This window comes from Quercus suber, unplaced genomic scaffold, assembly GCF_002906115.3.
Source record: "Quercus suber isolate HL8 unplaced genomic scaffold, Cork oak 2.0 scaffold_83, whole genome shotgun sequence".
NCBI lineage: Eukaryota > Viridiplantae > Streptophyta > Magnoliopsida > Fagales > Fagaceae > Quercus > Quercus suber.
In genome coordinates this window covers 108,718-127,176 of record NW_027069548.1, presented here as the reverse complement: position 1 = coordinate 127,176, position 18,459 = coordinate 108,718, and the positions used below count along the sequence as shown (strand labels likewise).

Here is an 18,459-nt window from a genome sequence, read left to right as displayed (position 1 = left end):
ATTAACCAAGGGAAAATTCCAAGATCCTCCTTTTACTAGAAATCACTCCTCTACCAATCAAACTACTACTCCTTTACTACCAACTCAGGATCCCACGGGCTTGGACCATAGGTTACAAAGATGATACCTAGTTTTGTTGGATTTTTAATGACTTTCGCTGGGAATTTGAACATACACCTTAAGCTTTCTCATGTGTCAACCAAGGTCCTCTTTTCAAGGTTTTAAAAGGACACATCAAAGTCCTAGGGCCTTGATGTTGACTCTTCTTGGTTTGGCCTTTTTCCAGAAATGATATAGATTCCTCCTTGCAATGTGTGAACTTAAAAAGGTTCTGACCATCCTCCCCTTTGTTGCATGTCCTTTGTGTTGACCGAGATCTCTCAGTTCCTACGTTAGGTACTAAACCCGAGGATACCACTCGTTCCTTTCACTTCTCTCTGCCTTTTGATTTCAATAGGATATCTAATGAATCTTTCCTTCTTTCAAGGATACCTGTGAGTGGTTTGTTCTATCTTTTGGGTCGCTCACACCCTTTTTAGGATCTTCTAAGTTGTCCACATCCTTTTCAGGATCTCCTAGACTTTCCCTTAAAGGATCTGCTTCTTAGAGGATGGGGATCCCGCTCATGGCCCAAGTTTGGGTCCTCTCATTTTATTTTTTATTTTTTATTTTATACTTTTTTTTCTTTCTTTTTCCTTCTTTTGGGCCTTTGGGCCTTCATGCTTATTCTTAACTTCACGAGCTAGGCCTTCTTTTGTCAAGGCCTATGGTTTTTCTTTACTTTTCATGGAATGAGCTTTTTTGTCAAATTTTAGTCCTCAACAATATATATGTAAAATTCTCTCTTAAAGATTTCACCCTTGATCTTTGCCCTCTCACCTTACAAAAACTTTGTATTTGTGGAGTGACCTTTTACACTAAAGGCTTGCGATGGAACTGTCTCAAGTTAAAAACATTTTTTTCCCTAAAAAGAGAAGAAGTTAATAACGTTTTCTTTGGTGGTGGAAATCATCATAATAGGAAAGTAGTGATTTGACGACAATAGCTAGGATATTTTTCTCAAAATGGGTCCGTTTGGATACAACTTATTGTTGCTGAAAGTTGCTGAAAACTGATTATTACTGAAAACTGATTATTACTGAAAATACTGTAGCAAAATAATTTTTAAATGTGTAAATAGTACCGTGGGACTCATTTTTAATATTTTTTATTTTGTGAACAGTACATAAACAGTGCGAGAACAGTCTACGCACTGTCATGAACAGTATTTTTTTGTCTCAAAAGTCAAAAAACCGGCACCAAAAAAAAAAAAAAAAAAAAAAAAAAAAAAAAAATCAGGTCAGATCACCCTATGGATAGTAATCTCACCCACCCCTCCCGAATCTTTAATTTATACTTGCTACATGATCATATATATATTAAAATTTACAAGCAAATATTTAAGAGAAGACGATGACGACAACAACAACAAAAAAAAGCAAAGAAATTTTAATGGCCCAAATTAATTGGACATCCTTTTTTGTAGCAACTGAAAATACCTATCTCGGATACAAAAGCTATAAATAAGTCTCTGATCATTTCATCGATGAGCCAAAATATGAGTGATGAGATAGCTCCTCGATGCATGATGTTCTATAAAAGCAGTTGAAACAATTTTGATTAAGGTAATGGAAATTGCAAGACAGGTGCCAACATTTGACACTCCAGATTTAGTGAATGTACAAGTACAACTATAAGCATTCAACTGTTGTCATCAGAAACAGGATGCACATCAGGCTACCTATTATTTTCTCCTACAAAACTCATATTTCCCAACATTTGAACTGGAAAAAAAAAGAACAAAATTTAGTAAGATATTCATCACCCTCAAGCTTGATATGGATGCAGTAGAAAAGAAACAAGTACAAAAATTGCAGCAGACCAAAGCCACCAGTTTGATCTTCCTTAGCTTTGGCATTTGAGCGAAGAAAAATGTGACACCCAAAACGAGTCATGAATTATCAGAGCATCATAGCTGCTGATCAAGAAATGGGTCTTTAGGAGATCCCCCCCTGGGAGATCCCAAGTATTCTGAAACATTTGTAACATAATTTTTCAACCAGGAGGTGCTGCGAGTCAACCATCCAGTCTGAGTCTGTTCTTGCATTTCAAGCATGCTTTTCCTTTCTTCCTCCACCAGTATATCTAGCCACCTCTTAGCCATGAAAACTTTGATAGCTTCAACCCCTTCCTTGACAACCTCCGCAGGTGGGATTACAAGAGGATTTTGCTCCAGGTTGAGTTTGGTCAAATTATCAAGCCGACCAAATGTATCAGGAAGAGCATGAATTTGATTGTTGCTTAGATCAAGTTCCTTGAGGTTGGTCAAATCGCCAAAAGTGTCAGGAAGTTCTGTCAGGTCACTAAAGTTACTGCTGAGGTTGAGAATTTCCAGGCTAGTCAATTTTCCAATCATAGATGGGAGGCCATGGAGCTCATTGAAATGAGCATCGAGAGAGCGTAAAGACTTCATCTCACATACAGAAGAGGGAAGGGAACGAATCTTGTTCAACTGGATTGAAAGCTTTTGTAGAAATACCAATTCATAACCTATGTTTGTTGGCAAATATGCAAGATTGTTGAAGCTCACATCTAACTCCACCAATGACCTGAATTATTCAAGAAATAAAACTAAATATTGCAAAAAGTAAAGGAAAAACATGTGTCACTTTAATTTTTTTCCCCCTTTTCTTTGGCAATAATAATTACCTGCAATGACAGATGGTGTCAGGAAGGGCAACTAGCTTGTTTCCTGAGACGTTCAGAAATTTCAATTTTTGCAACAATCCAATAGAATCAGGCAGTATCTCCAAAAGATTAGATGCGGTGTTAAGCTCCTCCAGATTTTCTAGTCCCGCTATGGAGTCAGGGATGAACTGTTACTTTCACACAAAAATTAATTAGGGACAGCAATAAACCTAGTAAACTATTCTCAGTGCATCGTGATAAGTTAATCACGCAATACCTGATTTTTTTTTTAAAAAAAAGAAGAAGAAATGATGCAAAGAGAAGTTTGTGTTAAACAATTATAACTGATATATACAAAAACGAAATTAATGTCCAGCAAATATGAGTGCAGATTTCAGGGGTGGGAAAGTGTTCATGGTCCCATTACTGATCAATTTTCACAAAAAAGAAGTTACTTACATAATATACTAAAAATCAAGAAAGAGGAAAATATTTGTTAATAAGCTTCAACATAGACATGAACAGAAAATGGTTGTTCTAAAGTTAACACAAGTAGTGCTAATTTTTTAACAATTTTGGCAAAATAATGCTTATTCTAACAGTTCTAGATGGTCCTCTAACAAAACTTGAATACCTATATGTGGTTAAATTGGAAGCGTAAGACACTTAAAAGTGAGTAACCAATACGCTTACTGATAAATAATAATAAACAGTGAGTAACCAGTATGATAGGCTACTCTAATATACCATTGGATCAACAAATGATTGCACATTTCAGAAACTGGAACATCTCCGTTCAAGGATTCCACAATCTAATAAATTCCTTGCTGGTCCCAAATAATCGAACGCTGATAATTACTTGTCCATGATACGCTTATGCTTTCAGTTATTCTACATAAAACCCTTGTGAAAACAATAACAGGAAGAAAGAGGTTTGTGAACCATGAGCCACATTCACTGTCTCTTGACCAGATTACAACCATGGTACTATGATCCTATCTTGCCTAGTATGATTGCACCATGTTGACTCTTTTTAAGCCTTGAAGGTTGGCACAACAGCAGGCCAGTACAAAACAACATGAAGCATATCATTTAACAAGAGGAAAAAAAAAAGGGAGAAGAAGAGGAAATTCAGGTGAAATGGTAAACCTTTGGATATTTGGAGGGGAAAAAACAAAGAATTATGAAAATGGACCTTTAAAGGAGAAACTTAAGCCAGAAAAGTTGCTGAAAATACGTACAAGATGAGTTGTTACTGATGTAACCAAGCCTCAACATATTTAAAGCGTTTGAACACATAGACATTATTTATTTTACTTTTGCTTTCTTATGATTCCAAACCACTGGGATTTCTTCTCTTCTTTTTTTCTTTTCTTTTTTGATAAGCCAAACCACTTGGATTTCTTATGCTAGTATAGCGAATAGTTTATAACTTTCTGTACTTGAGCCTTTAGGTTTTAGAGAGAAGTGGAGGAAGTAGATTGCATTTTGTATCTCTACTGTGAGATTTTTAGTGTTAATTAATGATACCCCCTCAGGTTTTTTAATAGTACAGTACTAAAGAGTTGAGATGAGGAGATCTTTATTTCCTTTGTTGTTTATTCTAATTATGGAGATCTTGAGTTGTATGTTGATGAGAAGGCTGTGGAAGGAGGTATCATTGAGGAAAGAGAGAAGCTCTAACAAGTTTGCACCTGATTATACGATTTTGTTTTGTGATTCTTCGGCTTCTAAAGCACATCTGTGCTACACTCTTATGTTTGAAAGCAGTTACAGGTAGCGATCGACTTGAGTAAAGGCAAGATGGTAACTGTAGGGGATGTTGAAAATCTGGCTGTGTTGGCTGCACTATTGGGCTATAAGGTGGGTTCATAATATAAAAATATTGCAGTTTGAAACATGGTTCATGAAAGGATGAAGAAAAGATTAGTTACAACAACAACAACCAAGCCTAAGTCCCAAAACTTGGCTCGGTTATGTATCCTCAACGTACTAATCATGGTCAACCACATATATTCTTTTTCTTAATTCTAAAATATCCAAAATCATATTTTCTATCACCACCTCAATTGACATGTCCTTTTTTACTACTACTAATGCTAGTTTAGGTCTTCCTTCACCTTGTTTTCATTCTCTCAACTTGAATCAACTTTGTTCCTTATTGGTACATTAATTGCTCTCCTTTCCACTGAACAAATAATCTCAAGCAATTCTCCCATATCTTTTCATCAATACAACAAAAACCAAGCCTTAGTGCCAAAAATTTGGAGTCTTCAATTGATCCTAATCTTTTTATCAATAAGTAGGAAAAATCATATTTGTCTAAGGGAAGTCATATAACCTTACTTACAACCACATTATCTAACCTTCCAACCAACTTCCTTTTTGTTTAATATTCCTACACATGTAGCTAAAAGAATAGGAAAGATTCATTGGAATTTTCTACAGGGTGGGAGAGATGAATAATTCAAATTTGATTCATTATAGTGCATTGGAATGAGGCGTGCTCTCCCACAAAAACCAATCATTTAGGACTTCTAAAGCAATTAGAAGATCTTACATGGTATCTTCTCTGCTGTTTTCAATAAAGGAGGATAGACTTGCTATTAGATCTACTGATTCGTTACTCGTTAGAGCGTTCCATGATTGAATTTAGCACAGATGAATCTTTTTATGGATTCATTGTACTCTGATATTACTTTTGATAGACAATTAGACCCGATGAGATGGAGTTGAACAGTGAAGATACACTTTTTTGATTACTAGGAACCTCTTCAAGGTAAAGCAATTTGGACCCACCCAACCTGTATCAACCCCAAATGCACGACCTCACCCACAAGAACCATGCATCGAATAATCCCAATACTCAATCCCAGAACCTCAAGGGAGCACACCCCAAGGCCTACCAATTGGGATATCCCATGTGGGCTAAATTTATTGTTCGTTCTTATTATGATAAATAAAGGGGTACATCTAGAAGTCATTTTCCACAGAAGAGTACTTGCTGCCAAAGAAAACCACATTTTCTGTGTAGATTGCTTCATTTGGGAAAATCTTGACATTGCACAAATATTTTATCTGGAACGTAACTCTACATTGTATTATACGAACCATTTGTAGAGAGAAGAAAACCCATACTTTTCAAGGGATTGAAAAATCTCTCTTTGTTTGAACATTTCAAACTATAATACTTTGCCATATTTTTTTGGATATTTTACATTTCAAATTATAATTCCTCAGCAAACTCCTGCTTAGGGTGTGTTTGTATAAGCTGTTGCAAAACGGTGTTTTGGGCTTTTAGCTTCCAAAATGCCTACAAGCTGTTGCAAAACTGTGTTTTGGGTTTTAAGAATGAGCGCTTTTAGCTTCCAAATGGACCAAATTGCCTATAAGCTGCTGCAAAACGGTGTTTTAAGTTTTAAGAATGCGCTTTTAGCTTCCAAAATGCCTAACCAAACGAACCCTTAACACAATCATAAAGCTTAATTGAATTCTAAAAGCAAACTTTGAAATCAGAGAAATCATATAATCACAAACTTAATCAAAACGCTAATAATAATAAACCAAAAAAAAAAAAAAAGCAACACTACCTCAAGCTGATTATTCGAAACGTCAAGCACGACGAGGCTCCGAATCCGGCCGAAAGCCTCGGGCAAGAACCGGAGCCTCCGACCCGACAAATTGACCCGCTCCACTCCTTTCCCGGAAGCCTCATGCAAAAGCCCAATCACATCCTCATTCGGCTCCTCGTCCACCACCTCATCCTCCACCGCGTTCTCATCAAAATCCTCCGTCGCCGTCGCCGCCGAATCCTCCGCCTGCCTGTAAATCTTCACGAGCCTCTCCTCCGCCTCCTTCAGAAGCCTCTCGTACGCATCGTGCATCTCCTCGAGCTGAATCACCGCCTTGTACACCTGCTTCTCCTTCTCCGCCGCTTTCCTACACTCGTTCTCCCGCTCCGACAGGTGCGCCCGCCACTCCAGCCTGTCCACGTCGGACGGCCGAGGAGACAGCACGTTCTCCTCGAGCTGCTTCGCGAGGCTAGCCTCGATATCCATGAGCTTCGCTCTTGCCTTATCGACGGCCTCGTGGTCCGGTCTCGGACCTAGGGTTTTGAGCACGGATCGGGTCTGCGACACGTCGGAGATCGCCCGGGTCATCGAAGCGAGCACCTTCGGGTGAGCCAAGTGAGGCATGTCATCTTCAATTTGCGCCGCCGCGGAGGAAGACGAAGAAGGATCGCCTGACGACGAAGACGACGGTGGTAGCGGTTTCGACGGCGGCGAGGCTGGTTGTTCGATATCGACTTCGGACGTAGAAATTCCGGGTTTGGACCCGGGTCCGAGGGAAGGAAGTCGGGCCAAAACATAAGAGAGAATCGGAAAACTTTTCGGGTTCGGATCCATTTTTTTGGGAGTGATTTTGGTATGGAGCTTTTTGAACGTTAAAAACTGAAAGAGAGAGAGTGAGTCAGTGAGTGTGGATTGAAACAATGGGCGTGAATAGTAACAGAATTGAGGAGGGAAGTGATAAAGTCACCCGCGGCTGAGTTTTATAGGACGTTGAGTTGACAGTTAAGATTTGACGAAAGAAACGCTGTGAGACTCCTGATTTAGCATTTGTGGGGTTTTGATTTCCACGTGGTGATTCGGGGAATTCGGTTGATCTAGAAAGCGTGTGACTTGGGGTGGGATTTGGTTGCCGTCTGTTACCCCCTTTTTTTTTTTTTTTTGGAACCTATTTGTTAGAAAACTTAGTTTTTTTTTTTTAGAAGCAAACTTAGTTATTGAACAGTGTAAAATTTGAGGGAAGGGTATATAAAATATTTCATACCCAAGCACTAATTTGAATAACTCTACTCTTTACGTCTTTTGCAACTTTAGAAACTACCCACTACCATCACTTTCAGGAAACTACAAAACTTGCAAACAGTTACTACCTCATCTATTCAATTTCTCTTCCTTATCCATTGACAATAATATTTTGATTATTTTCCCTCCTCATCCTCGGCAAGAAATACTCATCCACAATCCTCATCTGCAATTATTTTTTTTTCAATGCCTTTTATTAACCTTTTCCACTTTCATGCATTATAGGTTATGTGCCTTTGTCACGTTTAAAGTAATATTTTGCTCTTGGGCTTTCTTTTATCGTCTCTTTTTGATTTGCAAAGACATAGAAGTGTACATAAAGTGTTGTTTATGATGGGTGAAATAAAGGTTCCTTAAACAAACACCGCGAGTTGAGGAAGTCCAGTAAGATTGCAAAGGAACAGATGAATTTGTTGTAGAAAGTTGGATGGTGAAGTTGAGATCCTTCTCTACTAAGACAATTTTTGTTTGAGAAGTACTTCATTGAGTCATTCACTCATGTAGTGGAAGAGATTCTAGAGAATGCATTAATTTTTCTCTCTTGGTCTCTAAACCTAGACAAACCAAAAGGTCCAGAACACATGATTTGTATAATAAATAAATAAAAAATGCTAAAAGTAGTATTTTTAATTGATGGTTTTTTCTTTTGTTTTTATGAGCGGAAATATTTTATTTGGCTGTTAGGTTGCTAACTTTTTTGATTTTTGCTGAAGGCGGTTACTCAGCAAGTTCCTCAGATACCTATGATGATGAGCTTTATCCCTCACCCCTACGCTTCAATCTTTGATGGGACTTTGAATTTGCACTTTACAGTCTTCAATCAACAGGTTGGACTTCAAAAGTCATGGAGATCATGCACCATTAGGAAATAGTTAGATCTTTAGATCATATGGTCTAGCACCATCTATCATCAAATACATTTATATATCCATAAGCCAAGAGATTCATTGTTGATCGGGAATGCAGAGGTTTTTTTTTTTTTTTTTTAATCTATTGTATATGGATGCTATGCCTTCATTATCTTATTATGAACGGATGAATTTTAATCAAATATATCAACAAATAGAGTGACAGACGAACAATAGCAGATCAGTAGTGCTATATTTATCTTGATTTTTTTTTCTATTTATAAGCTATGCGAAAAATTATAACATTATCTTCCAATTATCAAAATATTGATCACTGCATTAACAAAATTGCCAATTTTTTTCTTATAATTACGGAATACTAGCCTCTAACCATATGCTCACGCGTGTGCTTAGAGGCTCTTCTATTTTTTTTTGGTAAATGTTAATAATTTGCATCCATTATAATTTGAGATTATTATATTTTCCAATTACAAAAATACCTAGGGGTGTGATGAGTGTTGCACGTTTTGAATGAAATAATTTTTTCATAACACCCTTAGGTATTTTTGTGATTGAAAAATGTAGTAATCTCAAATTATAATGGATGCAAATAATTAATCTTTACCAAAAAAAAAAAAAAAAGCCTTTGAGCACACGGGTGAGCGTGTGCGCAAAGGCTAGTTTTCATTAATATTATGTATTTAAAACTACTAATACAATCAGACGTGTCATGAGGCTAACTTCAAAAAATGGACAAATATAACTGTAGGGTTAGGATTTGTGGCCCAAACCCAAAATAATAAATTTGTAGAGTATGGGTGAAAGAGCTAGGTTAGGTATTGGATTGACAACAATGAATCACAACTTTCAAACACAAGCCAACATGAATTTACACGTAAAACCTGAAAATCCGAAGAGCTATACTATTGTTTATCTGATGAACAAAGGTCTTAGGGTTACAGTCAAGTTCTCTCTTTCTTTTTTTGTTCTTCTTCTCTCCCCCCTTTTCGTTAGGAGCCTCCTTCCTTTATATAGCCACCCTTCTCCTCATCTCCATCGTCCACTTGTTCCTCATTCATGAGTTTGCTTAAGTACATGTCACGTCAAGCATATTCTTTTAGCTCTGTGTGAGTGGCGGTAGGTTAGAATGCACTGTTTAGGGGTCTTCTCCACATAAATGCGGCCAGAAAAGTTGCTGCAGAGTATTAAATACAGTGGTAGCAGCTTTCCCCTTAGATATTTCTCCATCCTTATCGTTTCCCAGCATACTCAGAGCTTATCTTGATCAGGTGGAGTCCTCGGAAGGTCATTTTGGCCTTTCACACACTCAATTGATTTATAATATTTGCATCAGAGGATTACAACCTCTTCGGACAGGAGATATCCTCTTCGGACAGGAGATATCCTCTTCGGATTGTAATAATTCTTTCTTCTGAGGGTCCCACTTCCAGATGGGCCCTGCCTTTTCCATCTCCTTCTTCTCGGTTGCAAAATAGCTCTCCTATGGGCTTTCGGCCCATTATGTTGGGCTGGACCCTTTTCCCCCCACAATAACAATTTTTATTTTGAAGCCAAAAAAAAAAAAAAATCTTGAATTTTTATTTTAAGAATCCAATTTGTAAGTGGATAAAGTAATTTGAAAATCAACCTGAGAGTGACCATATTTTGAGATTGTCCTTTAGTTTTGTCCCTACCTAAACATAGCGGTGTAGAGGTATTTTTGAACCAAAAAATGAGGATCCCAAGTAGTGGAAATCCCTTAAATAGTAGTATAGACTAGAAATTTTTGGTGGTGCANAGAAGCAAACTTAGTTATTGAACAGTGAATAATAGCTCCGTCATACTCGCGTGTGACGACACTTATTTTTTTATTTTTTATAGTGTTATAATTTTTCATTTAGGTTTATGCGTTTTTTATATATTAAGATATACATTTTTAGGCCTTTTGGCTAAGATCAAGGGTAATATCTGTTTTATATATTAAAAGAATTCAGAAAGTTAGTTATTGTTTTTTTTACTTTATAAAATACCCTTGGTAGGACCAAAGAATTTGGCAACCCGGTCTATTTTATATTGAGCCCAAGGCCCACGCCGAGAAGGAAGGAATGTCCGAGGATGAACGAAAAAAGCCTAAATTGCCGAGGAACATCGCCGAGGACAATCCTGTCCTCGGTCAACCAAGATCATAGAAGGGAAGAGCAGCACGCCATCAAAGGCAGTCTCCCAAAGTATTCCAGGAAGAAGGACAAGTACAATGGGTCAGCCATGTGAGCATGATGGAGGAGCAACTCAAGGAGAAACTGTTACCTCCGCATTAAATGCCTACAACTAACATCTTGGCCGCATTAACGAGGAAATGACCCCTGAACAGTGCTACCTTGATTACCGCAACTCATAAAACGCTAGAGAGGGTGTCTGATGGGACAGACACTCAAGTATAGGCTTAAATGATTAACAAGTGGAATATCAAGATCGTTTAAAAAGGACTATATAATAGGAGAAACTCACCATAGAGAAGGGGCGGGAGAAAGAAAGAGAGAAAGCACTATAGCAATCTCAAGAACTCCTGTAACCATGGTCATCCAATATATACAAGAGCAGAGCTTTTCGGATTGTGCCGAGGACAAAACTTTCTTTAATAAACTTAGTTCATCTCTGTTTGATTGTCATGAACGCCATGTTAACTGTTGTCCACGCATTAAAACTTAGCTCTTTGGCCCACTTTCTACAAATTTATTGTATTGAGCTAGTTGGGCTTGAGTTCGCTCATCCAGTAGCAGAAGTGCTCAAACCCAGTCTCTACACCCCTAATATATTATCTCATCACAATACAAAGCAATAAGGGTATAAAAGTAATTTTCATGAAATGACACACATAACCCTTCAATATATTTTACCTTATTTCACTTCTAAAATTTGAGGGAAGGGTATATAAAATATTTCATACCCAAGCACTAATTTGAATAACTCTACTCTTTACGTCTTTTGCAACTTTAGAAACTACCCACTACCATCACTTTCAGGAAACTACAAAACTTGCAAACAGTTACTACCTCATCTATTCAATTTCTCTTCCTTATCCATTGACAATAATATTTTGATTATTTTCCCTCCTCATCCTCGGCAAGAAATACTCATCCACAATCCTCATCTGCAATTATTTTTTTTTCAATGCCTTTTATTAACCTTTTCCACTTTCATGCATTATAGGTTATGTGCCTTTGTCACGTTTAAAGTAATATTTTGCTCTTGGGCTTTCTTTTATCGTCTCTTTTTGATTTGCAAAGACATAGAAGTGTACATAAAGTGTTGTTTATGATGGGTGAAATAAAGGTTCCTTAAACAAACACCGCGAGTTGAGGAAGTCCAGTAAGATTGCAAAGGAACAGATGAATTTGTTGTAGAAAGTTGGATGGTGAAGTTGAGATCCTTCTCTACTAAGACAATTTTTGTTTGAGAAGTACTTCATTGAGTCATTCACTCATGTAGTGGAAGAGATTCTAGAGAATGCATTAATTTTTCTCTCTTGGTCTCTAAACCTAGACAAACCAAAAGGTCCAGAACACATGATTTGTATAATAAATAAATAAAAAATGCTAAAAGTAGTATTTTTAATTGATGGTTTTTTCTTTTGTTTTTATGAGCGGAAATATTTTATTTGGCTGTTAGGTTGCTAACTTTTTTGATTTTTGCTGAAGGCGGTTACTCAGCAAGTTCCTCAGATACCTATGATGATGAGCTTTATCCCTCACCCCTACGCTTCAATCTTTGATGGGACTTTGAATTTGCACTTTACAGTCTTCAATCAACAGGTTGGACTTCAAAAGTCATGGAGATCATGCACCATTAGGAAATAGTTAGATCTTTAGATCATATGGTCTAGCACCATCTATCATCAAATACATTTATATATCCATAAGCCAAGAGATTCATTGTTGATCGGGAATGCAGAGGTTTTTTTTTTTTTTTTTTAATCTATTGTATATGGATGCTATGCCTTCATTATCTTATTATGAACGGATGAATTTTAATCAAATATATCAACAAATAGAGTGACAGACGAACAATAGCAGATCAGTAGTGCTATATTTATCTTGATTTTTTTTTCTATTTATAAGCTATGCGAAAAATTATAACATTATCTTCCAATTATCAAAATATTGATCACTGCATTAACAAAATTGCCAATTTTTTTCTTATAATTACGGAATACTAGCCTCTAACCATATGCTCACGCGTGTGCTTAGAGGCTCTTCTATTTTTTTTTGGTAAATGTTAATAATTTGCATCCATTATAATTTGAGATTATTATATTTTCCAATTACAAAAATACCTAGGGGTGTGATGAGTGTTGCACGTTTTGAATGAAATAATTTTTTCATAACACCCTTAGGTATTTTTGTGATTGAAAAATGTAGTAATCTCAAATTATAATGGATGCAAATAATTAATCTTTACCAAAAAAAAAAAAAAAAAGCCTTTGAGCACACGGGTGAGCGTGTGCGCAAAGGCTAGTTTTCATTAATATTATGTATTTAAAACTACTAATACAATCAGACGTGTCATGAGGCTAACTTCAAAAAATGGACAAATATAACTGTAGGGTTAGGATTTGTGGCCCAAACCCAAAATAATAAATTTGTAGAGTATGGGTGAAAGAGCTAGGTTAGGTATTGGATTGACAACAATGAATCACAACTTTCAAACACAAGCCAACATGAATTTACACGTAAAACCTGAAAATCCGAAGAGCTATACTATTGTTTATCTGATGAACAAAGGTCTTAGGGTTACAGTCAAGTTCTCTCTTTCTTTTTTTGTTCTTCTTCTCTCCCCCCCTTTTCGTTAGGAGCCTCCTTCCTTTATATAGCCACCCTTCTCCTCATCTCCATCGTCCACTTGTTCCTCATTCATGAGTTTGCTTAAGTACATGTCACGTCAAGCATATTCTTTTAGCTCTGTGTGAGTGGCGGTAGGTTAGAATGCACTGTTTAGGGGTCTTCTCCACATAAATGCGGCCAGAAAAGTTGCTGCAGAGTATTAAATACAGTGGTAGCAGCTTTCCCCTTAGATATTTCTCCATCCTTATCGTTTCCCAGCATACTCAGAGCTTATCTTGATCAAATTTTTAATTTTTTTATTCAATGAAATTATATATATATATATATATATATATATAAAATTTATAAATAATATTATGTTTTTTTTAAAAATTATGAGTTTATTATACATAAAAACATATTTGATGAATACATAATCATGAAAATATCATAAAGCACCAATTGATACACAAAATCATTTGACACACAAATCACCTAAAAACAACTAGAATCGTGACTTGAAATCGCAATTAAATTATTTATTTATTTATTCAATAATTAGTGGAGATTTGAAACTAAATGTTACAGTGAAAATAAGCATATGGGTTAACCAAAAAAAAAGAAAAAAAAATTGAGAGATGGCTAGAAGAAATTATTTTTACAAATTGAAATATGATTAATTTTGAAAGATCAAAAAGTTCCGTTGAATCTTGAAGTGGTTGTCAGTATTCTTGAATCTTGTAGCTATAGATGCTACTTTTTCTTTCATTAAAAACTGAATCTCTATCCGTTGTCCATGTTTTGATCATTAAAATATAAGAGCATCAGCAATGGGCTGCCATATGCCAAATGTAAGATAGTATTGTAGCTGAACGGGATAAAAAAAAAAAAAAATTAATACTCTCTCTCCCATTTTTAACCTGAGAATTTTTCTCTCCTCTCTCATTATTTCTCTTCTTTTCTCTCTCTTCCTTCTCTCTTTCTCATTCGCTCTTTGCTCTCTTTAGACCCAAGACTCCGTGGGTTTTGACATCGGTGGAATTGGTTGGCTCCGATGGCTTGGCGTGAGGGCTCTGATGGGTTTGAATCGGAGCTCTGATGGCTCCGATAGTGATTCCGATGAGACATCGGTGATGGGTTTCTTTTGCATGTTTGATTAGTTTTTTTTTTTTTTTTGGGTTTGAAACTCTTGGATTGTGTTTTGTTTTTGTTTGGTGTGAAGATGAAAGAAAATAAGAGAAGGTTCTGGGTTTTGTTGTTGTTTTAGTTTGCCTTTTTGATGGATAAGAGCGTAGTTTAGCTTAGCCTTATGTGTTTTTTGTATGAATTTTCTTTTGGGTATTGTTTGTCTGGTTAGAAAATTGGGATGGAAAAGAAATTTTTGATGAAGTGTGCATTCTGTTTTGTGTGGTCAGTGATGGATGGCAAGCTCAAGATAACTTTTTTAAAAATAAAAATTTATCAAAGTTTTCTTTGTGAACTGTTTGATTTCCTAGAGAGTTGAGGAAAAAAAAAGAGAAAATGAAACTTATGAATCTTGATTCTTAATCTTTTTTGTTGTGTTTTTTCAAGAATGAAAAAGTTTGTTTCAAAAGAGTGATTACCTGTGTTTGTGTTTGTGTGGCTCTATGTGTGTGGTGATGGGTTTGGATAGGTGGATCGGTGTATCATAGGTCTATGTGTGTGTGGCTCTGTGTGTTGAAATCGGTGCTAGAGGTTGAGGGAGAAAGAGAGGAAAATGAATAGAAATAGAGAAATAGTAAAAAAAAAAAAGAGAGAATAAAATAGAATATTTAAATAAAATGGAAAAAAAATAGAATTTTGGGATGTTAGGTGTGTTGTAAAATTGTATGGTATAATTGGTAAAGTAACTTTTTAGGATGGTAAAATAAGATGAGATGCCATTTCCTGTTGGAGATGCTCTAAATCTTTGATAGCAATGGTGCCAATGATGAACATGACAATTATTAAAAAAAACAACCTTAGTGTGGAGTGACACTATTCTTTAATTTATTTATTTTTCAGTTAGTTCTGTTGGGAGTGAAAAAAGCATATTTTTCTGCAGAAATTCATTTTCAAAAAACTAGAAGTTGGTTATGACCTAGCTAGGTCTCCCTTTGAGCATGATTAATAGTTGAGAGCTTATTCAATTTTTTTTTTTTTTTTTAAATTTTCAATAATGACTCCCTTGAGATGTTCCAAAATGCAATGTAGATTTTTGTTAGTCACTGCTAGTGCGTGCCCATTCTCCATAGCAGTTTTTAAATTTGAAGGGGTTGGGCATATGAAAAGAAATATATAAAAAATTGAGAAATTAATATAACATCATCGAATCCAAATCTATATTAATTTAAACCTTTGCGACTTGATTTTACAATATTCCATTTATCAGATATTTTATTCTTCCCCTCTATACATTAAAATAATATTTACACTACATTAAAATAATATATTAAACTCCTCCAACAACAACAACAACAACAACAACAACTCCTCTATACAATGGCCACCAACAACCATTGCTGCAACAACACCGACAGCCACCACTGGCACAAACCCACATCTACCTACGGCACCTTAAAAACACACACACACACACACACACACACACACACACACACACAATCGAAAAAAAAAAAATTCACAACAACCCAAAAAATAACCACCACAACTACCTAGTAATCACCACCATAACCACCAAATTGCTGCCACAACTAACCCACAACTCACCACATTCACAAACCTCAAAACCCATCCCAAATCAAACAAACCCACAACTCAAGCGGCGAGATCGGCTTCAGGCAGCTTCAGGCGAGATCAGTTTCAGCGGCTTGAGGTGGCTTTAGGCGAGATCGACTTCAGGCGGCTTGAGGATGAGATAGGAAGAGAATGAGAGTGAAGAGGGAGCTGTGTAGGACGACTATAGCTTCGGCGAGATTGGCGGCTTCGGGGAGATCAGCAAGAGAGAAGAACTCATATGTAGAGAGAAAAGAACGGAGTCAGATGAGAGAAAAGATGAGATGAAAGAGAGAGGGAAAGTCATAGTGAATATATGAGAGAGAAAACCCAGTGAATAAACATATAATAAAAAAATTTGGCATTGATGTCCGTATAGTCTCATATTTGAGACGGAACTGTAGCATGTTGTAAAATTTTGACATATTTGGAACATCTCATGAGGCTTGAGTAGTGGTGTTTGGTGTGTCAAATGCCAAATATTTGGCTTATTTGGCATTTGACACACCTAATGAGAATGCTCTAAGAGCATCACCATCAATTGTTTAAAAAAATTGTCATTTTGACACACCAAAAGTCTACTTTATTATTTTAACACATCATTTTACAATTCACCATGTATCACATCTTCTATTCTTCAATTCTATACATTAAAATAATATATACCAATATTAAAATAACATTAAAAAAACCATAAATATAAAAAATACAAAATAAAAACCCCCTACATACACAAACACAACCAGTGACAAACCCACCACCATACATAGCATAGCCTGTCACCACCACCCATAGGTACAACCTGCCACCACCAACAAAAATCCATTAGCCACCAATATACAAAGAGAAATGAGAGAAAAGAGTTGAACTCCACGGCGAGGCCAACCTACCCACTACTGCCGCTAACCCACCCACTGCCGACCCACCCACCTATCAACACCCCACATCCCACCCCACCACTGTCTCACACTAGAACTACCATAGCAGAACACCAAAACCACCACCACCACCACAGAAAAACAAAAACAAAAAACACAACCAAATTCGCACCCACCCATTGCTGACCCACCCACCCATCATTGACCCATTCACATGCCGGCCTACCCACCACCGAATTCGCACCCAGAACCTAACCGATTTTCCCATCACCATTTGAACACACCCATTGCTGAACCCACTCGTCAAATCACTGCAAAAAAAAAAAAAAAAAAAACCACAGCAACACTGATCGGCATTAGGTGGCGCAGTGAGGCTGAACAGAAGAGAGAAAAGCAACAACAATGAGAAGAAAAAACAGTGAAAGAAGAGATGTGTTGATTGGTCTAGTCCGAATGTCTGAGGAAGAATGAGAGAGGAGAGGAAAAAAAAGGAATAAAGTGATGAGAGAGGAGAGAGAAAAGAGAATAAAAAATAATAAAACCATATACCATTTTCTTCAGTACCGTGCCAAAGTTGAGACAGTAATGCAGCATGTCTCAAAATTTTGACACATTTAACACACCTCATGATGCTCTGTTTTGGTGTTTGGTGTGTCAAATGCCAAATATTTAGCATTTGGCACACCTAATGGTGATGCTCTAATAGGTCGATGAAAGCCCATACAAGTATGATGAAGGGGGGAAAATCATAATGGAACTAGTAAAACTTATTTGTTGCCCAAAAAGAAAAAGGTCTTACTCTAAATCTATAAGATTTTTTTTTTTTTTTTTCTATAATTTGATTGTTATGCGGGTGAAAATTTGAATCCTAAATGTCTCTATTATAAATATTAGAATATGTCAACCAATTGAGTTACAAGGTTTATGGAAAATTCATAAGATTAAACTTTAAGATTAGTCATCGATTGTATTTATTTTCATTGGACGTCCACAGGTTTAGAGCAAGTAGATTAGTGCTGACTCAGTTGTGACTTGTAACTCCACCCATAATGACTATGAAGTGGATGAATAGACAACTTTGAGACTTAACCAAAGTTTATGTTATCATAATCAGAGTGCAAATCCCCAGTGGTGACCTTTTGGGGTGAAATCATTCACCTCCCCCCCAAAAGGCACTCTTTTTGTGGGCCACTTGACTTGTATTGGCCAAGAATTGCTTTGAAACGCACTAGAACTCTACAAATTTTCAAAGAATTCTTAAAAGACCTTTTTTTTTTTATGAATAGTTTACAATTTACATGGACTAGTACTCCACGGCATAGTTTGGTACCTAAGAACACTCAAGACTCACATTAATGGTGTATAATAAAAAAATTTAAAAATAATATATTAATGAAATGTTGTGTAACAAATAATCTGATATGATGTGTTTGAAAAGCCTGTATATAAAATAGAAAAAATAAATTCTTATGCTAAAATAGACAAAAAATTTTGCACAAGTTAATACGAATGCTTAACATAGATTATTTGACTACCTTCTTTCAATATCCAAAACCTAATAAATCATAATTCTCTAGAA

The 18,459-nt window shown here is 36.3% G+C and overlaps 1 protein-coding gene across 1 annotated transcript; it reads right to left on the bottom strand.

Moving 5' to 3' along the window:
- Positions 1-1,630: 1,630 nt before the first annotated feature.
- LOC112012261 (plant intracellular Ras-group-related LRR protein 1) lies at positions 1,631-7,249 on the bottom strand. The gene is made up of 3 exons (XM_024044643.2): positions 6,318-7,249; positions 2,749-2,915; positions 1,631-2,648 (listed from the first exon to the last, which is right to left on the bottom strand). Exons 1-3 carry the CDS (start codon positions 7,131-7,133, stop codon positions 2,009-2,011), a joined length of 1,623 nt encoding a protein of 540 aa, XP_023900411.1. The 5' UTR covers positions 7,134-7,249; the 3' UTR covers positions 1,631-2,008.
- Positions 7,250-18,459: the final 11,210 nt, after the last annotated feature.